Raw genomic sequence first — 22,754 nt, forward strand, 5'->3', positions numbered from 1 at the left:
TTCATGCATCCAAGTCATGAGGCAGCGCGGAAACAAGTCAGCTGCCTAAGCTTTTGGACGCAGCCATGGGTTCAGTTCACTGTAGAATAGCAGAAGTATAGTTCCTGTTTTACACCATCTGCTGACCCCCCCTCCTCTCTCTCTCTCTCTCTCTCTCTCTCTCTCTCTCTCTTTAAGTTTAACTCTTCTGCACATCACACAAACCACAAAAAATACTAACAATAGACTTCTGAGTCACACAAACTCAGAAGTTAATGTGAAAGAAGATTGTGTTGGGTGGGTAGAGAAGCTGGAGGTTATGAAAAACTTCATTTAGTAAAAATCCCCAAAAGTATCCAGATGATTGTGGCTCCTCTGTAACCAACGCCTTTATAGGATATGTACAACCTAAATTGAGAACTATACTTAGGAGACAGGTAAAATTTTACATTTCTTTATAATATTATCTTTACAATTGCATTATTGGTGCCATTTACTACAGTTTTATTATGAAAACATAAATTAGCCTACAATCAAATATTAATTTATTTCAATAGTATTTATGTTGTTTCTAATACAAAAAAGTTATTATTATTATTATTATTATTATCAAAAGTTAACATGTAATAAAGTTGACTTTATCCTTTGCTTCTAATTAATTTTACGACTTAGCTAAGAATTCAGATTCATTACAGTACTTTGGCTTATAAGTAAGCCAATGTATTCTTATCTACCAATACCAAAATATTTTGTCAAAATATGGCCAATTATTATATTAAGGCAATATCTTTGTGAATTTGTGCTTAATGAATATAACGTTAATATAGAATTATTGTGTATTCTGTACAAGATAAAGCTATCATTTCAAAACTTAGTAGGCACATATGTACCATATAAGCTAAAAGTAATGCAGGAAGTGAGCTAGTCATCTGTAAAACTTGACCCTTACACAGGATGAGTGCAGTGAGAGAGATAGAGCTCGATTTAGTTTATATATTGAAATACACCTCAAGAAAGCAAATTCAAATCCCAGTTTAAACCAGTTCAATGTGCTTTTACAGTTTTTAGGAGAATTAGGAAGCACATGAGAACTACAGTACATTCAGAAAAACATGTGCCTGCCCAACGATAAAAAGACGAAGTAGCAGAAGCCTAAAAAGTAATAATATATATTATATCTGTTCAAATGATGTCACAGAAACAATAAGTATAAGAATGTTTTTCTTTGTTTTATTTTACAGATGGCGTCAATACGTCCGTACTACTGGATTATATTACTCCTGTCCATTATTCTGATGTCTTTAATAATAATAATAATTTTTATTATTATCAATGTTTGCATCAAAAAAAGAGGTAAGTTACAGTTACATCTGCCAGTATCATCTGCAGATATTTACACAACAAATCTAAATCTGGACAATAGAGTGTTAAGTAAAACGAAATAAAATAATGGCATTTAAAATAATCTGATGATTATGCTATAATTTTTGTTCGCATAATGTATTTTTATTTGGAAAGGTTTTGAAATGTTTTAAAACAAAAAGCTAAACCACTGTCGTGGAAAACACTTATTTGTGTAGTTACTAAAAATATCCTCCCCAGAAACCATCGCCTACTGTGGTTTTAAGGACCCACAGCTCTACGAATTGTATTTCTCCTTTTTTTAAATATCTCCTTTATTGACACACTGAGGGTCCTTAAAACTGTGATAAAGAACCTGTTCTATACCATTTTGGTTTGATTCATTTGTAAGTGTTGGTTTTCTGTTTTCTAGCTGCTGGGTACCAAACACAGACAAAACCAAATCCTTACAATGACACAAAGCCTAAAAATCAGTAAGTTTATTGGACTAGTTCTTAAAGGATTAGTCCATTTTCTTCAAAGAAAAATCCAGATAATTTACTCACCACCATGTCATCCAAAATGTTGATGTCCTTCTTTGTTCAGTCGAGAAGAAATTATGTTTTTTGAGGAAAACATTGCAGGATTTTTCTCATTTTAATGGACTTTAATAGACACCAACAATTAATACTTAACTCAACACGGAACAGTTTTTTTCAACGGAGTTTCAAAGGACTATAAACAATCCCAAACGAGGCATAAGTGTCTTATCTAGCGAAACGATTGTCATTTTTGACAAGAAAAATAAAAAATATGCTCTTTTAAACCAAAACTTTTCGTCTAGGTCCGGTCCAGCGCGACCTAATGTAAATGCGTAGTGACGTAGGGAGGTCACGTGTTACATATATAAAACGCACATTTGCGGACCATTGTAAACAATAAACTGACACAAAGACATTAATTAGTATCAGTTGACATACACAACGTAGGAACGGTCCTCTTTCAACACACTTGTAAACACTGGGGCGGAGTTTTGCGTTCGTCCTCTGTGACCTCTTGACGTGATGACGTATTGCGTCGGGTCACACTAGCGCATCACGACCGGATCTAGACGAGAAGTTGTGCTTTAAAAGTGTATATTTTTTATTTTTCTTGTCAAAAATGACAATCGTTTCGCTAGATAAGACACTAATGCCTCATTTGGGATCATTAAGAGTCCTTTGAAACTCCGTTGAAAAAACCTGTTAAGTGTTGAGTTAAGTATTAATTGTTGGTGTCTATTAAAGTCCATTAAAATGAGAAAAATCCTGCAATGTTTTCCTCAAAAAAACATAATTTTTTCTCGACTGAACAAAGAAAGACATCAACATTTTGGATGACATGGTGGTGAGTAAATTATCTGGATTTTTCTTTTAAGAAAATAGAATATTCCTTTAATAGAAATGCTTAAAATGTGCTGAAATATAAAAGCAAATCACTTCTTCCATTACAGGGAAAGTAACGTTTATCACAAAAACTTTGAGAGCGAGAAACCGCCCTTACCTCCGAGAGATCAGTTTCTATCCACGGAATCTGGTCAGTTTTGATTTTATATGCATTTAATTCACGGAGCTTTAGTAAAGTATGAGCTCTTTTGCTTTTGAAGTCATTTAAGGTCATTCGTTCGATTGGATTACAGTGTCTTGGTGCAAATACATACATAAAAATTGTGAACTGTCCAGCGTATGCCCCTGTAACATTTGAGCAGATTGTTAATCTGGGAAAAGCACTGCCTTATATAACAGAAGTGTAAGCTTGATATCATCTTTGGATTTCCAGTGGATGAGGGTTATGAGCACGTGGAGCCTTTGCCAGACTACCTGATGGTTGAGGGTTCGACACCTTTCATGCACCAAAAGCCCTGCGCTCTACAATATGCCACGGTCGAGACCGAAAATTTTGACAGAGTGAGTGTCTCTGAGGATTATGATGATGTTGAAATTCCTGCAAGCACTGACAGCGAGGATTATGATGACGTTGTTTGCTAAAATGCTCAAATCAGTACTGGCTCATCTGGATGCATTCGATACTTTGATTTAATCTGTTATTGCATGTAAAACGTTATCTTTTAATATGCATGTGCATATGCTTCCATGCAGTTACTACTTTCATGCAATCTTATACAGGCATGTTTACTTTCATTTGATTTTGAATACAATATCAGGTGTTGTTGTTTGTCTTTAAAGCCCCACATGGATTATTTCTGAGTATATTACCTTCCATGGCACCCAGAGAGAATCTATGAGAGATCCTTACATCTAAGCTGCTTCCTGCTTTTCCACACATGTAAAGGGAGAATGGGAAGGATGTGAAATGAACATGTAAAGTAAGAATGTGAAGGACGTGAAATGAACATGTAAAGGGTTGATGTGAAGAATGTGAACTGAATTCCTACTTTAGTGTTTTTATGCCTTATTCCGGAGGTAGTTAGACATGCGTGTGTCATGAAAATAAATATAATATATTTTTTTGGAATAAAAGACTGTAAATGTTTACCTAATAACTTTAGATAAACTTTAGTATTTTTATTCCTGGTCGTTCTTTAGGTAAAGGGGTTGTTGTTGATATCTTCCCCCGGTGTACCAGATTTACTTGCATTGTAATTTTCATGTGTAGCTTTCAGTTGTTTTACATTTTTGTCTTCCCACTGTATGCCATGTAACATTGCTATATATAACACTCTTTAAAATCCCACTGTATGACTTTGTCTCCAAAAGAACACAAATAGGAAATGTTCTGAAAGTGTCCCCAACCACAGCTCTCAAATGACCAATCACTGACATCAAGTCTACACAGTATATGCACAACTAGCCTACAATTTCCTGAGAAAAGCATTACTCATTGATTTTGGGCAGTGTTATCAAGATGTTTACTATGTGTGTCAGACTGAATGAAGAAATTGTCTATTAAAGGAATCTGTTTGCATTACAGTAGGTGGAGCAAGCGGTCACACTCACCTATTACATCAGCTTCGTGCACCAAAGGCTGTTACAGGATGCCCATTTTTGGCTGTACTGTATGTATCTATCCATAAAGAACAATTCTGTATCACAAAAAGTAGGGGTGCTCCAATAAATCGGCCGATGATGCTTGCTATGCATCTCAGCGAGGTTCGGTGAAATGCCGCTACATCCAAACGCCAGGGGGCGCTCTCGTGCAGAAACTCAATTATGCGCTGCAGACGAAGAACCGTTCACACGTAGCTACAGGATATGGCTTACTTACACATATTTATTTATATTGCTGTTCTTCAAACTTTTTCAGGTATTTTCATGATAATAAAGAATATGTATGATTATGTTTGATGAGTGTTGCTTTTTCAAATGCATGTTACAAACGACCTAAACTAACTGTGATTTTAGATCGATAAGGACTTACTGATCAAAAGCCGTAGTAACGTTACATGAAATAGGTGTGAATAATATAATTATCGGACACGTTTTATAAGTGTGTATCGGCATTTATCGGAGCACCCCTAACAAAAAGTTTGTTGTAGTGGAAAATGGTTCTTCAATTAGTTCCAAATGCTGCCGCGAAATCCGACCACGTTGCACCCCTTCTAAAATAATTACATTGGCTGCCCGGGGAGTTCCGTATTGAGTTTAAAGGTGCCACAGAATGCATTGAAATAATATGTTAAAATATATAATGTGAAATGTTTTAACATGTCAATTTACACCTCTAGGATTTGTCCTTTGAATGAAATTGTCTAATTTTGCTATTTTATAACGTTGAGCTCTGCTTTGATTGGCTCGGCTCTGAGGCTCATGCCAGTAGCTCACGTTAGTAAACATGTTGGGGCGTACATCTCGACTGTTACATCACAGTCGGTGTTTGTTGAGATCGGCCTGTTTTCCAGCAGTATTTTGTATGCACAAGGTTTACATAAGAATGAGGAAACAATCTTGTTTGAGGCCCACGATATATAAAATCCTACTACTTGTATATAAATGCTTAAATAATCTTGCTCCCTCATACTTGTCAAACCAATTCTATCTTTATATTCCTAATAGGAGCCTTAGTTCGTTTTAAGGATAACTTCCTCCTTCGGATTTCCCAAATTTGATTAAAGAGGAAATCGAGCTTTAGCAGTGGCTGGTCCCACGCTCCTGTCATTAGGCTTAAAACAGTTTAAAAACTTTTTAAAATTAAACTTTGATGTATTATTCCATGTTTTACTGTGTTATTTTATGATTGTATATTTTTACACTGTACAGTACCTTCCTTATTTTAAGTGCTTTATAAATAAAATGAACTTGAACTTCTTTATGTATTTTTAAATGTTTAATATCCTATAATAACTAAACAATTACTTGTCTGCATTGTCTTTTTGTCTTGTGATATAAACGGATACATTTAATAATGTTGTCCAATATATAAAGTATTATATGGTACATACATTATAATACAATGATAAATAAAAACACATGAAGAGCTTGGGTGCAAAACCCTCTAACATGACTGTACATCTGACATGTTTCCTTGAAAATGATTTTATGAAAATGTATCAAACTCCTAAAGAATTCTGCCAACAAATCATAATTCTGAATGGGAATAAGCGGATTTTGATTAAAAGTAAAATTGATGAACTTATAATTCATGCTGAGAGCATTCGGTTAAATATCATTATTTCATGTTTGACGGATGTGACTTTTAGAGGCTTTTGAATATGAGCTTCTCAGTTGACGCCCCTCACAAATACCCTTGTTAGTCAGCATTTGTTACTTTTATTTTAACAATAACATCATTTCCTGTGGCAAATCTGTTAATAGGAACTGTGATAAAAGCTACAACAGAGGAGACTGAAATGGTGTCAAAATCTTCAGTCACATGATGTTATAATGTAGTTCTGGCCAATAACAAAGAATTATAATTCCTTTCTGTTTTGTTTTTTATTTTGTTTCATGAATTAATTAATTAATTAATTAATTAATTACCTCATCATACAAGGGAATTTTTTTAATTCGTCTCTGGATGGTAAAACAATACACCTCTTTTTTTTTTTTTTTTTTTTTTTTTTTTTAAACAATACACATCTAAAATCGTTCCTGTCTCCTTCATGACGTCATTAAGCATTGCCTTTGTTATTGTTTTGAAAATGCGACCTCTAGTAGTGAAATTCTATATATTAAAAAGGTAATTCGATCTTTCTTCTCTTTAAAAATGTTATAATGGAAACTTAAATTACCATCAAACATTATACTTTACTTTGGTGCTAAAATAGTATTTGTGTGCTTTCTAATACAAAAAAAAATGCAATATTGAAATGATTAGAGTGGACATTTCACAAGACTTTCCCCAGTGTTCATATGTGAAGTTTTAACTCAAAATACCATATGGGTGATTCTCACGAAACCATTGAAACACCACGGCACTAATGATTTTAGCTTTAAAATGTGTAATATAGTAACATTAAAAAGCATCAGAATTAACACAATACTGTGTTCTACCTTGCACAATGTGTGATTTCAACAGAAGAATTTATAATTGGAAATTTTATCTCATTTTCTGCTGAAATTCTCATTACCGCAATGTGTCCAGCTGTGTTTGAACATGCGTTATGTTGTCATTTAATCAAATGAACACAAAAATATTAAGAAAAAAAAATAAATGGATGTTTTGCTAGACTACTTTAGATGACAGAAAAAATATTTACTGAATATTCATGTATAATAATAATGAAGAAAAATTAGGAAAATGATGTGTCCATGCCTGATGTTCTCATCCTCCGCAACACTTTTTGAGAACAGTTTAAGCACACATACAGAATTTTAATAAAGTTTGATTTTGAGTGACCAAGCACATGGACCAGTTACCTCAAGATGGCTACCAGGTAAGAGCATTTTTTTTACAGTTAATTTGAAATATTGTCTTGTCAGAATGCTTACACGACATTTTGATTATCATTACCGCAACAGATGCTTATTAAATGTTAATTTAATTAATAGAAGCATAATACTTTGATTTTAAATGCATGTGCAGAATCTCCAAATTATGTTCTTTCAGGTTTGTCGTGTCATTTTGAAAATATGTCAGTGTTGATATTTTCTGACTGTTGCGGTAATGAGATTTTTTAGGACTCATTTTTTAAATTATGTTACAAAAAGTGTTAAATGATAAGTAAAAGTTTTTAAATTAATGTTCCCGTTTACTTCAGACTTTGTTTTTCAATGTCTGCTGGGGAAAAAATTAAGCAATTTTTACATTTTCATGCTTGACATTTTTAAAACCAAGTTTTCGTGAGAATCACCCATATAGATAATTTACTATAACATGTTATAATTGACACTTTGTAGGTGTGAGCAAAAATGTGCTGCTTTTAAATGCAAATGAGCTGGTGAAATGCAAACACTGATCGCCATTGATGGTGGTTTGTCAAAAATTGAAACTCAATTGTTGTCAATTTTCTTTCCCTCCCTGCACTAAATGGCAGTGCCGTGGTTGGATAGCGGTATTATTATAATAAAATCCCCTTCTGACATCACAAGGGGAGCCAAATTTCAATAACCTATTTTTTTCACATGCTTGCAGAGAATGGTTTACCAAAACTAAGTCTTTTTTTTACATTTTTAGGTTGATAGAAGCACTGGGGACCCAATTATAGCACTTAAACATGGAAAAAGTCAGATTTTCATGATATGTCCCCTTTAAATTGTTATTAAAACGATCACATATTTATTAAACATATTTGTTTTATCTAATTTAATTAAGCCAGTATATTATGCTATACTACCACATATTTGGGATTTAACATTAAATCCCAAAGTAATAAACTAGACCATTCTCTCATGACCGCAAACATTGTGCGTGATATTTAAGTGGTCGGCAATCATACTTTGTAATATACAGGTCTTCTGTGTTAAATCTGTTCATTTCATCTAACCTTTTAGACCTCACCAAATCAAATGCAACTCAAGTCAGAGAAACAACCACTACAACCACTGACCTCAAGTCTACAGACTCCATTTAAAGACCTCAGGTTGGAAGGTCATTTTTAGTCTTACTTTAGTTGTCATATTCTCGAAAGGTAGATCTTGTGTTTCATCAATGCCAAGGTCAGTGATCTTCAGCTTAAAATGGTTGGTGGTTTAAGGTAACATTAGCTGGAGACTGATCCCACCCCAGTGCAACAAGCGCTACAGAAGATCATTTGTGCCTACAGCAACATGACTGTACAATGCATCCAGCATGTGCAGAAGCAGCATTGACCTTTGATAAATTTGGCAGCCACACCCATACCCTTACCACCTGAGGGAAAGAATGCCATTTCCATTGCATAATGCATATATTTTAGTTTATATCCAAGTATATTTTTTGTATTTCTGTATTGTAAATTAATTGCAAAGTAAATATTTATTGTATTGCATGTCTACTTTTGTATTGTATGGTTATGTTTGGTCCAATTGGCTGCTCATGCAAACAAATTTCCTCAGAGGGGATTATAAAGTGCTTATCTTAAAGCTAATTACAGGTCTTTGGAATGCAGGTGATTAAAATATTTTCTTTATTAAAACCAACATACTAATAAAATGTATACCGTGAATGCACTATAAGTGATACTCGTCGCAATTAATTTTAAACACACATTTATTTAAAAAAAAAAAAAATTAAATTACAACTGTCCTTGTGTCTATCAATAGATATTTTTCTTGCGCAGCTGCTTCATTTGGAAACACTGTTGCACAGGACAGAAATGGCAACAGCAACAGATCAATAGTCAGTTCCTTTTCTAAATCCATTTCTGCAGTCAGGAGCGTTTTTGAGGCAGATGATTTCTGTGCAGACAGCTGTAAGTCCACCTCTTGCTCAGTAAATTGAGCTCCTGTTCTTTTGTACAGCATAAGAGAAACAAGTTGGGAAAAAAATATTTTTTCCGTGTTCTCAGAGATGTCTGTTAAGTGGCAGGCATGAGAGCGCTGGGTCTAGCCTCCAAGTTGCTGACCCTCTCCCCAGTCAAAACCTCCGGGACGCTCTTCAGGTAAAGGGTTGTAGTTGGCATCTTCCTCTGGTGTATCAAAGATCATTTTACTGAGATGATAGAAGAAAAAGATCAGATTTACTTTTAAACAAAACATTTTACATTTTATTTTTCATGTGCACCTTTTACATTTTGGTCTTCTAATCAACACAGAAGGAAATAATCTAAAGGAAATTCACTCTTTTATACAACAAAAGTGTCCAAGGGTGTTAGACCCTTTCCACAGCTGCCAAATATTACACTCACCTAAAGGATTATTAGGAACACCATACTAATACTGTGCTTGACCCACTTTCGCCTTAAGAACTGCCTTAATTCTACTTGCCATTGATTCAACAAGGTGCTAAAAGCATTCTTTAGAAATGTTGGCCCATATTGATAGGATAGTTCCACTACATCCCAAAGAGGCTCTATTGGGTTGAGATCTGGTGACTGTGGGGGCTATTTTAGTACAGTGAATTCATTGTCATGTTCAAGAAACCAATTTAAAATGATTCGAGCTTTGTGACATGGTGCATTATCCTGCTGGAAGGAGCCATCAGAGGATGCGTACATGGTGGTCATAAAGGGATAGACATGGTCATAAAAAATGCTCAGCTAGGACGTGGCATCTAAACGATGCCCAATTGGCACTAAGGGGCCTTAAGACATCCCCCACACCATTACACCACCACCACCACCAGCCTGCACAGTGGTAACAAGGCATGATGGATCCATGTTCTCATTCTGTTTATGCCAAATTCTGACTCTACCATCTGAATGTCTCAACAGAAATCGAGACTCATCAGACCAGGCAACATTTTTCCAGTCTTCAACTGTCCAATTTTGGTGAGCTTTTGCAAACTGTAGCCTCTTTTTCCTATTTGTAGTGGAGATGAGTGGTAACCGGTGGGGTCTTCTGCTGTTGTAGTCCATCCGCCTCAAGGTTGTGCGTGTTGTAGCTTCACAAATGCTTTGCTGCATACCTCGGTTGTAACGAGTGGTTATTTCAGTCAAAGTTGCTCTTCTATCAGCTTGAATCAGTCGGCCAATTCTTCTCTGAACTTTAGCATCAACAAGGCATTTTCGCCCACAGGACTGCCGCATACTGGATGTTTCTTCCTTTTCACCCGATTCTTTGTAAACCCTAGAAATGGTTGTGCGTGAAAATCCCAGTAACTGAGCAGATTGTGAAATACTCAGAACGCGCCTTCTGACACCAACAACCATGCCACGCTCAAAATTGCTTAAATCACCTTTCTTTCCCATTCTGACATTCAGTTTGGAGTTCAGGAGATAGTGTTAACCAGGACCACACCCCTAAATGCATTGAAGCTACTGCCATGTGATTGGTTGATTAGATAATTGCATTAATGAGAAATTGAACAGGTGTTCCTAATAATCCTTTAGGTGAGTGTATATAACAATCAATGGTGTTTGATGTGATGTGGTACTCTCATTTGTTCTTCCATAGTAAAATAAAGTATATTACTGCCTTTAAAGTGACCAAATAAACATAGAATAATATTATTTAATCAGTAATTACATCTTGAGCAATATAAAAAACTATATCCTGCTAAATAAAAGCTATGACTCACAGAAAGGAAGGAGTCCTTAGCCATCTGCCGCCTCCTGGTTGGTTGGGAAACACATCCTCCAGAAAGAAATAAACATGTCCCACTGCAATGCCTTGCATTATAAAAAGAAAAGATTTCATTAGCTTACTAAACTCATCTCTAGAAACAGTTTACTTACTACAATGAATATATAAAAAAAGTAATTTCTATTTAAAAAAAAAAACTGTCAAATGTTGTTATGTTCCCGAGATGGGTATCAATGCAAGTGTTTGAATAAATAAAATAATAAATACCTAATAGATCGACAATGATTGAGTTGCCCAGCAGCAGAGAGAATCCCATGAGCACCCAGGGAAGGAAGGGTGCCTGGAAATTCAAAAGGCCAAAGAAATTCATGCGTACGTTCGGATTCCGTCTGCTCCATATGTACACCAGCATAATGGTGAACGCTTGGCCCAAGAACACAAGATTTACAAATGTGCCAAATATCTGCACACCCATTAAGAAATGTACTATCGTATTTGGGCATATACGCATGTAAACAAAAGGTTTTCATTAAGATGACTTGAAATAAGGGAAACCCACTATCTGTATAACATTTGTTTTGCTACTGCTAAAAGGGAGGGTTGTCTGAAGAAGTTAAAATTAGGGCTGTCAAAAAAGTAAAGGTAAATGAAGTATGGTGGCACAAAATAAAAGGTGGCGATTTTTTAAGCGGATAAAAAATGGTGCAAACTATGTGCTCTTCCGCCATACAATATATTTCTATTTTTTTATTTAAATAAAAAATCGCCATGTTTTATTTTGTGCCACCACTTGTGTAACAGTCTTTAAATAGGGAAAACATGGAAGTGTTTGGTGGCTTCTAAATTCAATCCTGTTTGGATCTGAAGGAATGAATGGGGCTAGGCTAAATGCTAACACATTCACGACGGGTTGTACAAAGATTAAGTGTGTGCGTTGAAAAAAAAAGATATGCCTGTATTAATTTGTTGAGGTAAGAACATCGTAAAATATTGAAAAACGGTGTTGTTTTCCTTTAATCGCATACAAAAAAGTTAGTTTTTACATAATATATATGTGTGCACTGTGTGTAATTATTTTGTATCTATAAATACACACACATGCATGTATGGATTTAAAAAAAACTTTTATATATATTTTTATTTAGATTTTGGAAATATTTTATATAAACTAAAAAATATATATATAACAATTTTCTTAAATTACCCAGACAAATATATTATGCAACCAAAAACCTTTATTTTGTATGCGATTAATCCTAATTAATCTTTTGACAGCCCTAGTTAAAATATAAGACTTGGTTGGTTAATCATTTTGGTTACCACTTTTCTGAAATGTCCACATTTTATTGACGACTTCTCTATTGTTCTAAATATGCAATAATAAAAAACAAATATAATTATTTTTCAAGATAATAATTTGTCATTTAATTTTTATAAAAAAAAAATGTACAAAAATAGGCTTCATTTTAATAATCAAAATATAGCACATTAAATAAAATGTTCACCTTTTCATTAAAAAAAGGTGGATAAATAGAAAAAAAATGCAAATACAGTGCCCTCCGTAAGTATTGGGACAAAAGGGGAAAATTGCTCTATTTGCTGTGGAGTCAAGGAATGCCTAAACCTTAATGGGTACATTTTACAAGACTTTTTAAGATGTAAAATGAATCTTTGGTGTCCCCAAGGTTTTAGCCCAAAAATACCATATAGATAATTTATTAAAACATGTTAAAATTGCCACTTTGTAGGTGTGAGCAAAAATGGGTTTGGGTGTGTCCTTTAAAATGCAAATGAGCTGATCTCAGCACTAAACCGCAGTGCTGTGTTTGGATAGTGCAGATTAAGGGGCGCTATTATCCCCTTCTGACATCACAAGTGGAGCCAAATTTCAATGACCTATTGGTTTACCAAAACTAAGTTACTGGTTTGTTCTTTTTCACATTTTCTAGGTTGATACAAGCACTGAGGACCCAATTATAGCACTTAAACATGAAAAAGTCAAGATATGTCCCCTTTAAAAAGTACATAGGAGTCAAAAGTGCAGCATTAGGACAGTAGGAGACGTACATTTTGTCTTTAATTTCCCAATACTTATGGAGGGCACTGTAAGAGGATCTATTTTTGAAAGGCTTTGTGATATTCTTTCAGTGTGTATATATGCCTGCATAAAAACTTTGGAGAGCCCCACACCAGCAATTCAACACAAAGTTAAAGGATACAGTCATGAGAAGGCCACCAAAGAGAAACATAAAGACGAAGTCAGCGGTTCTCCCTCTGAAGGAGCCCTCCTCCAACATCCGACAGTACCGGTACCTGTGGCGCTCAGTTTAAGGAACATAACCTTCATAAACAAAAACTTTAGACACAATCCTCATACACACTCAGATTATGGATACATTTACTACCTGGCTATAAATATATAATAATATTATAATAAGTAAGGATACAAAAATATCATGTTGAATAAGAAGTTGAACCCAACCGGACCGAAAAACAGGAAGTTGGTTATTAACCGCCATACCTGTCCAAGAGAAAATATTTGGAATTACTTTTTGAAAAAAAACAAGATATTGTTTATTATATTAAACAATGAGTATGACTAAAATCAAACCAACACTTACCTGATAATTCTTTAATATCAAGTCTGGATTGAAATAAAGCTGGAAAGGTGTGATGAGTTCTAATTGCTTTAAACAAAAAGTTAACATTACCATCAGGTAAGAATGACATATTGAACATGTTAACTTATAGATAAACAGGTTATTGAACCTAAAAAGTTACTGATAGCATCTCTTTAAAGGTATCAGTGCATGGCAGTTCAATGGATGTAAGGCAGGAAGCAACAAGCACACTAGATTGTAAAACTAGAAGCCAAACTATTTGACGCTTAAACACAAATATCCATCTGTTCAAACTGAAATTAAATTAAGGTTTCTGTGTTCATATGTCCTGCAAACGCCAGGGGATGCCAGCCCTGTTTTTAACGGTACGTAGACGAAACCTCGACACAAGCAGCGCTTAAGACTCATTTAAGAATGAAATAATCATGTATTTTACTCACCACGGAAGCTGTTGTGAGTACGCAAGCGGTGGTATAAGCTCTGGTAACGATAGGAATCTGTAAATATTCCTGTCGGATTGTCTGGTAAGCCATTTTTGAAGCGACAGCGGCGCTTCCGGCACCTTCCTGACACGTCATTGACTCGAACAAGCGAATGAAGGCGGTCATTTCTCCACTCGACGTTTCTCATTCGCCAGGACTTCACAAGCTTTTGGCTCTGATTGATAATTCGAGGTGTCAATCATTACAATTTCCCATGCAATGAACGTATGGCATTTTTCTATTGGTCGGCGAAAGTTGTCACAAGACGTGTGCAAATTTTTTTTATTTATTTATTTAAAAGCCGATCAAACGAAAATTAAATAAAAATGTGTTTTTTTTACAAAATGCAGAAATCATCGATTTTACTCTATGCTGGTTTAAATGTCAAAAGGGTTACAATGTTAATATTTATACGCATTTTCCTGTAGTCTCCTGATTACTAGGGGGCGCTGTTGTGCACGCGTACGTGCGTGTACTGACACACGAAGAGGATTGAACTGCGCGCGGGCTACCGAGATGACAGAAAGTGGAGGTAAACAATATATTCAGCTTTTTAAGCCTTTTATATAAGTCACAAACAACTTCTATACGATATTGGCATTAAATATACAGAATTAAACACTTAAATCTTCTGTTTTGTCATTTAATGTTTAACTAAACGTTTTAGCGTAACATTACGCGGTTTTCAGTAACTTGTTGACTTGTGTTCAGTATAATTCAACTAACTTAAGTTATCGTTATTGCTGTAGCGATTTTTACTCTTTTGCATTGTTGCAAAGCAGCTCAACATAAAATACGTTGCAGAACAAACAATAAAAACGTATGAATAAAAAGAAATCAAGTTTACGTTTGTTTGTATAATGCTTTGTTTCATTGCTTCAAAGCAGCTTTAACGTTACAAGAACAGAGAAAAACGTAGAAAATATTTAAAAAGCAATAGAAACAAAGAAAATATTTAATATGTGGGCCTATATCATATATAATAGAGCATGTAAGCCTTAGTATTACTGCTAATTTTATTGTGATTATAAATAGATTTATAATCTAATGGAATAAAAAGAAAAGAAATAGTAGAAAAAAAAGATTATAAGAAGGTTATAACATATGTCTAATGCATCCTATTTCATAGAATATACATTAGAGCTTGTACATAATACAAGCTGTAAAATAATAGTAGGGTTGTAGCCAGACCAATATATTCATAGCAATGTATGTTTGTGTCTTAATATATTGTCACATAGTGATAACTTGTACCTCATTTGTTTCTAGTTTCACAGGGATCTGAATCCCTTCAGCTTTACGAAGCGCAGTTCTTCGGCTTCACTCCCGAGACCTGCACTTTACGAGTCTATAATGCTTTTCGTGACTCCCTCAACCACATACTGGTCGCTGTTGAGTCCGTGTTCGTTAAAAGGTTGAGTCCAGGCCAGGAACCTTCGGCTGAGCTCCGACTGACGGCTCGAGAGAGCACCCAGAAACTGCGCCGGTTCCTCCAGGAGCGCTTTGAAGTCATGTTTCAGCGCATGAAAGGGATGCTGATGGAGCGCGTTCTCAACATTCCTCCCAATGTCCTACTTCCCGATGACCAGCTTCACCAGAAATATCCTGAAGGCAAAGAAGACATCATGAAGCTGCAAAGCTCCATCGCAAAACTGCAGCAGGCTTATGAAGCAGACGTTTGCGCCAAGCAAGCGCTTCTCGCTGAGCTTGAGGAGCAGAAGGAGACGCAAAAACAACTGGATGAGGTCCTGAGATGGATAGAGGAGCTGCGTGTGTCGTGGAGACGGGAGGGCATGGGAAGTGTCCAAGACAGCGTCCGGTACATGATGGAGACTGTGGGCCAACTCCAGGATGTTATGGGAAAGATTAGCAAGCAGAGTAAGGAACTGGATGAAGTTTGATGGTTTACACAATGCAACTGGTTAGAAATAGGGTGTCTTGACATGATCTATCCACTAGGGGGAGGTGGCACACAAGCAAATCATGCGAAGACTAGTACAATTGTACAGTATTATCATACAGATGCCGTGGCCAGTCCAGCTTCAAAGCAATACATTTGTAATCGGGGGATTTTCCTTGGTTGTTTAATATGAGGTCCATCTCTCCCATTTTCAGTCACTGGGTTTTCCCATTTACGATTTGATTCCTTTGATGTTCAGTACAGTCAGGTCTGCACTAGATTAGTCAAAATTTTACACAGGCCCAAACTGATGTCTTTTCAGCCTGACTGTCTTTACACTTTAACATCACGTTTTTGAAAAGTCCCTCTCTTGATGAGTTTTAGGATAAAAGTGTCAAGTTCACATTGGGATGTACAGTGCATTGTTCCCATGTACTGGAGGGTCTAAAGTCTGTGTCTTTAAATACGCTATTTAAAGATTTTAAGTGTCAGTTCAAAAGTAGAAATTAAAGGAATGGGTTCACATACTTGTTTTAACTGTAAATAACAATAAAACGATTTTGTGTTTGTATTATGATGCTTTTTTGTGCATGAACTAAATCATTAATATGTGCTGTAAGAAATTACTATAAAAGGAGACTCATGTAAAAAAAGGAACACTTCTATATAGTGCTCTATTTTTTTACACACTAATGTGTAACTTGATATACTTAAAACTTATTTTTATTCCTTAATATGTTCTTAAGATATCTAAGTGTACTTATTTGTGGTATTTTGAGACTAAAATATGCTTTTAACATACTACCTCTGTTAGGGATGCATCGATATGGAAATTTTGACCGATAACTCTTTATATTTGGGGGCCGATAACCGATATATATATATATATGTATATATAGGCCGATAAATATTCATATTATTTTCAGAATGAAAAACTCCCAGGCCGCGGACATCTTGTCTTTGCGCTAGACTAGCATACTCTTCTTAAGCCCGCAACACGTGTCATCTTTGTGCTATGTCACAGAAAGCACCAATCAAAACTCCACATGGCCAGCAATGAACAAGTGAAGTGGTTCAACAAACCAAAATAATCCATCATTTATCGGCTTTCATTTATCGGCCTAATTTTGCTATCAGATCGATAACCGATAATATTAAAAATAAGCAGTTATCGGCCGATAACGATATGTCGGCAGATATATCGTGCATCCCTAACCTGTATAAAAAAATGTATTTTGTTAACACTTTTATTAAACTTGAATCCAACTTTCATACAAAGATAGGTTCAAGGCTATAAGTAGTACGTAAATACATTTTTAGCAGATTTTAGTTTATATTCATGGTTTCTTAAAATTGCACAGAGAAGTACACTAAGATATCTTAAGAACATCTTAAGAAGTACTAAAGAATATTAAAGGGGACTTTTCACTGACTTTTTTTAAGATGTAAAACAAATCTTTAGTATCTCCAGAGTACCTATGTGAAGTTTTAGCTTAAAATATCATATAGATCATTTATTGTGACATGTTACAAGGTGCCACTTTGTAGGTGTGAGCAGAAATGTGCCGTTTTTGGGTGTGTCTTTTGGAATGCAAATGAGCTGATCTCTGCGCTGGGTGGCGGTGCTGTGGTTTGATGGTGCGGATTGAGGGGTGGTATTATCCCCTTCTGACATCACAAGAGGAGCCAAATTTCGATTACCTATTTTTTCACATGCTTGCAGAGAGTGATTTGCCAAAACTGGGTTCCTGGGTTGATCTTTTTCACATTTTTGGGTTGATAGAGGCAATGCGGACCCAGTTGTGGCACTTAAACATAAAAGGGTCCGATTTTTATGATATGTCCCCTTTAAGTGCAAATCTAGTGGGTGAAATAGGGAACTCAACCAATTTATTGATTTATTTTATTACAAAAATCCCAGTAAAACATCCTTTAAACAATTTCCATAAGGAATAAAATGACTTTTTTTCATAGAGTATATTTAAGGGGATAGTTCACCCCCAAAAAGATAATTTCATCATAAATCACTTTTTATGAAAAACGTTATGATAAAATTATAATTTTGGGGTGAACTATCCCTTTAAAGGGATTGAACACAGATGAAGATATTTTCAGGAATGTTTGTAAACAGACTGTTCATGAGCTCCATTCACTTCCATAGTATTATTTTTTCCTACTATGAGGGTGAATGGGGCTTATGATGGGTTTGTTTTGTTTAAGAGCATTCCTTAGAATATCTTCTTGTGTGTTCAGCAGAACAAAGAACTTTATACAGGTTTGTAACAACATGAGAGTGAGTAAATGATGACCGAATTTTCATTTTTGGGCGAACTATCCTTTTAAGATGCACATTAAGCAAAAATGGCACTTAATTTCAATAAATGCAAGATTTAGTTAATTTTTTTTTTTACATTTAAAGGAGACATATCATACAAATCTAACTTTTTCCAAGTTTATGTGCCATAATTGGGTCCCCAGTGCTTCATCAATCTGGTAAATGTGAGGATGATCAACCCAGGAGCTTGGTTTTGGTGAACCATTCTCTGCAAGCGTGTGGAAAAATAGGTCATTGAAAGTTGGCTGTCAGGGGGTGATAATGCCACCCCTAAATCTGCACTATCCAACCACGGCAGTGCCATTTGGTGCAGAGATTAGCTCATTTGCATTTTGGAGGACGCACACAAAGACGACACATTTTTGCTCACACCGACAAAGTGTCAATTTTAACATGCTATAATAAATTAACTATATGTTCTTTTCAGCTAAAATGTATTATAGTCTTGTGAAATGTCCCCTTTAAATTTGTTGCTGTTTATGCTTAAAGCAAAAAAAATAAAAAATCAATGAAACTGCATTTATGGTTGGGAAACAAAAATAAAAGTAAAATCTTGAAATGATCAATAATAAAACTGGATGTGAAACGAAAAAAAAATCCTTCATATCATTTTTTCCCTGTCCAAGCTTGAAATCCCGAGGGATAGTGCTATTCATATGTAAAAATGAATCATAGCTTGGACAGTGCAGAATTCTGATTTGCTTGAGGGCATGCATTAAAACAAGGTCTGAAAGACGTGCATGAGACAGTGAAAGATTGGCTGGCGTGAATTATTACATGGATCGGAGGCGAGAGGCACTACGACCTGTCCGGCTCCACGTCTGTTTCTTTCATCACTCATTAAAGGCGTATATTGAGAGCAGCTGGGGCGACACGTCAGGCTGGACGGTGGCGTCACAATCCAGACAGACGGCCCTCAATCCCCCCACACTGCCATGTCAGATTACTGGGGTCTACCAATAAGGAGCTCTTATCTCCACACAGACACAGCACTAACAAGCTGGAGTCAAAAAGCCTGGCCTGAGCCTCGAGATACCGAGGTGATGAGTTATTAGAGAACATCAGAGTGGAACCAAGCTAAATTTAATAAGGTTAAAGCTGCGATCTGTTGATTAAGACCGATTGACTACATTTGCACACATCGAAACCCATAAATGTCACTGTCAAACAACACAAAAGATTGGTGGTGAAAGATTGAGTTTTAGTATGTGTGCAGCAGGTCAACAAAGAGGCTTTATGTTACTTGACCTTTGACTTGGTTCACATTCAGAGAATCTTACAAGAAAAGTTAGTTTTTTTTTTTTTTAGTAAATATCAAAGGTTATTTCATCTCTTGACCCTAACGACTGCAGTGAAAGTACTGCAGTGAAGAATAAATAAAATATGCACTTCTGCCTTGAGAACGCCCCACCTCCTCCCGACCATGGGCACGAAAGACTCCACCAGAGGCAAACGAGCTTGAGCGTATGAAGTTCAAAGCTATTTTTTTATCCTCTCGTGGTACAAATGGGGAAAGAGAAAACGACCGAATCCGTTTCATTTCGCTCTTGTGAACTCCCAAATAATTATATGAAACTTTCGCTTCCTACTCGGTTCATGAATACCAGATTATTGCGTGAGGATTTGTGAGGCATAGCATTAAAACTTTAGTATGTTTTAAGGTAAAATCAGACTGGGAGAGACATCATTATAGCCGAGCGGCTTATGCAAGGAATCAATAGAGAGTCTTGAAGGCCTGCTTGCAACAGCAACTTTACTTCATGCTGTTAGAATAAATCAATTCTTCATATAGATTATCTATGCGTTTAAATCCAGGTCAGGGTTAAATACTTATGCCATTTATAATCCGTACAAGTACTATCAGAAAGAAGGACCTAAATATGTACCCCTCCAAAAATTACACCTCAAGAGTTCATATTAGTACCTCCGGGTTTATTAGTACCTCAAAGATACATTTTAGTATCTCATATTGGTACCAAAAGTATACATATCTTATGGTGCATATTAGGATCATTGAAATGGTACTGCCCCAGTGGGGTACATGCAGTATTTTGGCCATTTTTTCCTGATTATTAATGTATATGGATATCTTTGATATTCCCAAATAAGTCAATGAAAAGAGGCTATGTGATACAGAGTGTTCATTTTGTTGTACAGTTGAGTTGCTCTTTGGTGTTGTTAAAATCTTTGATTCACACAGAGCACAGCCCACTTCGTGTCCCAGTGGGTTTGCATCAAACTTTGGGGCTGTTTGAATTATTTGATGCAGGGCTTCAAAGTTACATGAAACAAAACCCCATGATACACTGTTGATCTAACACAAAAATGGAATTTCTTCCCAAAACGGCACTTTCGAGTTTACTGAAGGTGTGACTGTGATGCACATACAAAGGGGTCATCAACATGTCTTATGCCTCAATCGGTGATTTCGCGAGTTAGGTTATAAATGAGTCCTTGAAAACTGGGTCTGAATGTTTATCAGGCATTATATAAACTAGGCTATATAAATCAAGTGTATACATTTATATTTAAATAATTTTTTCTTCAATTTATAGATCATTTCAAAAAAATTACACATAATTATGTAAACACAAACGCTTATTTTGTATGCGATTTATCACGATTAGTTATGTACAGTACTATCTTCTTCAAACTCTTATTGTAGACATGAATGAAACCTCACATTGCGTGACATGTTGATGAGAGGTGTACTTATTTTTAAAGAAAAACGGCACAGTTTTTTAATATTTTAATGATTAATTGCATACTAAATAAAAATACTAAATACTAATAAAAGTTTGTGTTTGCATGATATGTGTGTGTGTGTGTGTACTGTCTGTAATTATGTATTAATACACAAACATTCATGTGTGTGTGTGTGTGTGTGTGTGTGTGTGTGTGTGTGTGTGTGTGTGTGTGTGTGTGTGTGTGTGTGTGTGTGTGTGTGTGTGTGTATGTTTATCAGGCATTATGTAAATTAGGCTATATATAAATAAATCAAATGTATAAATTTATTTATAAATAATTTTTTTCTTCAATTTATAGATCATTTAAAAAAAATGACACATAATTATGTAAACACAAACGCTTATTTTGTATGCGATTAATCACGATTAATCGTTTGACAGCACTAGAATAGTTAGTTATGTACAGTACTATCTTCTTCAAACTCTTATTGTAGACATGAATGAAACCTTACATCGCGTGACATGTTGATGAGAGGTGTACTTATTTTTAAAGAAAAACGGCACAGTTTTTTAATATTTTAATGATTAATCGCATACTAAATATAAATACTAATAAAAGTTTGTGTTTGCATGATATGTGTGTGTGTACTGTCTGTAATTATGTAAATACACAAACATTCATATGTGTGTGTGTGTGTGTGTGTGTGTGTGTGTGTGTGTGTATGTTTATCAGGCATTATATAAAGTAGGCTATATATAAATAAATCAAATGTATAAATTTATATATAAATAATTTTTTCTTCAATTTATAGATCATTTCATAAAAATTAAACATAATTACGTAAACACAAACGCTTATTTTGTATGCGATTAATCGCGATTAATTGTTTGACAGCCCTAGATAGTTAGTTATGTACAGTACTATTTTCTTCAAACTCTTATTTTACACATGAATGAAGCCTCACATTGCGTGACATGTTGATGAGAGGTGTACTTTTATTAAAGAAAAATGGCACAGTTTTTCAATATTTTAATGATTAATCGCGATTAATCACATACTAAATAAATATACTAAATAAAAGTTTTGGTTTGTATAATATCTGTGTGTGGATGTATATCAGGCATTATATACTGTAAATTAGGCTATATATAAATAAATCAAATGTATACATTTATTTATAAATTTATTTTTTTCTTTAATTTTTTGATAATTTCATAAAAATTACACATAATTACATGAACACAAACATTTATTTTGTATGCAATTAATCGTTTGACAGCCCTAGTATTAATAGTTATGTACAGTATCTTCTTCAAACTCTTATTGTAGACATGAATGAAACCTCACATTGCATGACATGTTGACGAGAGGTGTACTTTTATTAAAGGAAAACATCACCATTTTTAAATATTTTACTATGTTCTTACCTCAATGTAGACAAATTAATACATACCTATCTTTTTTCAATGCGCATACTTAATCTTTGTACAGTGCGTTGTGAATGTGTTAGCATTTAGCTTAGCCCCATTCATTAGGATCCAAACAGGGATGAATTTAGAAGCCACCAAACACTTCCATGTTTTCCCTTTTAAAAGACTTTTTCAATTTTTGCATTAAAAACATACAATTGCTAATCTTACATGCTTTCATGGAAAGTAACTTAGAAGAATGAGGAAAACAATAAAGTGATTCATCTTAACAAGGCAAAAGTTTCAAAACAATTAAAGCAAATGTAAATTCAATTACATTTCTAGCAATTACAGTGTTGTTGGAAAAGCTGAGAGATATTCAAGGCCTCCCAGGCAGCTT

The 22,754-nt window shown here is 35.0% G+C and overlaps 3 protein-coding genes across 5 annotated transcripts; 2 read left to right on the top strand and 1 right to left on the bottom strand.

Moving 5' to 3' along the window:
- Nucleotides 1-203: 203 nt before the first annotated feature.
- Nucleotides 204-5,624, top strand: LOC129440940 (uncharacterized). 3 transcript variants are annotated; one of them, XM_055200548.2, is made up of 6 exons: nucleotides 204-416; nucleotides 1,221-1,332; nucleotides 1,754-1,814; nucleotides 2,813-2,895; nucleotides 3,139-3,266; nucleotides 3,546-5,624. In XM_055200548.2, the coding sequence occupies exons 2-6, from the start codon at nucleotides 1,221-1,223 to the stop codon at nucleotides 3,564-3,566; spliced, it is 405 nt and encodes a 134-aa protein (XP_055056523.1). In that variant the 5' UTR covers nucleotides 204-416; the 3' UTR covers nucleotides 3,567-5,624. The 3 variants fall into 3 exon arrangements, with proteins under 3 accessions (XP_055056523.1, XP_055056521.2, XP_055056522.2); XM_055200546.2 differs by having other exon boundaries at nucleotides 206-416; nucleotides 3,139-5,624; XM_055200547.2 differs by lacking the exon at nucleotides 204-416 and adding an exon at nucleotides 1,043-1,138 and having other exon boundaries at nucleotides 3,139-5,624.
- Nucleotides 5,625-8,928: 3,304 nt separating this feature from the next.
- On the bottom strand, nucleotides 8,929-14,141 carry derl2 (derlin 2). The gene is made up of 7 exons (XM_055200549.2): nucleotides 13,981-14,141; nucleotides 13,541-13,606; nucleotides 13,367-13,440; nucleotides 13,139-13,232; nucleotides 11,187-11,382; nucleotides 10,915-11,005; nucleotides 8,929-9,387 (listed from the first exon to the last, which is right to left on the bottom strand). Exons 1-7 carry the CDS (start codon nucleotides 14,116-14,118, stop codon nucleotides 9,282-9,284), a joined length of 765 nt encoding a protein of 254 aa, XP_055056524.1. The 5' UTR covers nucleotides 14,119-14,141; the 3' UTR covers nucleotides 8,929-9,281.
- A 254-nt stretch (nucleotides 14,142-14,395) lies between these two features.
- On the top strand, nucleotides 14,396-16,493 carry mis12 (MIS12 kinetochore complex component). The gene is made up of 2 exons (XM_055200550.2): nucleotides 14,396-14,554; nucleotides 15,292-16,493. The coding sequence occupies exons 1-2, from the start codon at nucleotides 14,539-14,541 to the stop codon at nucleotides 15,921-15,923; spliced, it is 648 nt and encodes a 215-aa protein (XP_055056525.1). The 5' UTR covers nucleotides 14,396-14,538; the 3' UTR covers nucleotides 15,924-16,493.
- Nucleotides 16,494-22,754: the final 6,261 nt, after the last annotated feature.

Source organism: Misgurnus anguillicaudatus, chromosome 22 (genome assembly GCF_027580225.2).
Source record: "Misgurnus anguillicaudatus chromosome 22, ASM2758022v2, whole genome shotgun sequence".
Classification (NCBI taxonomy): Eukaryota; Metazoa; Chordata; class Actinopteri; order Cypriniformes; family Cobitidae; genus Misgurnus; species Misgurnus anguillicaudatus.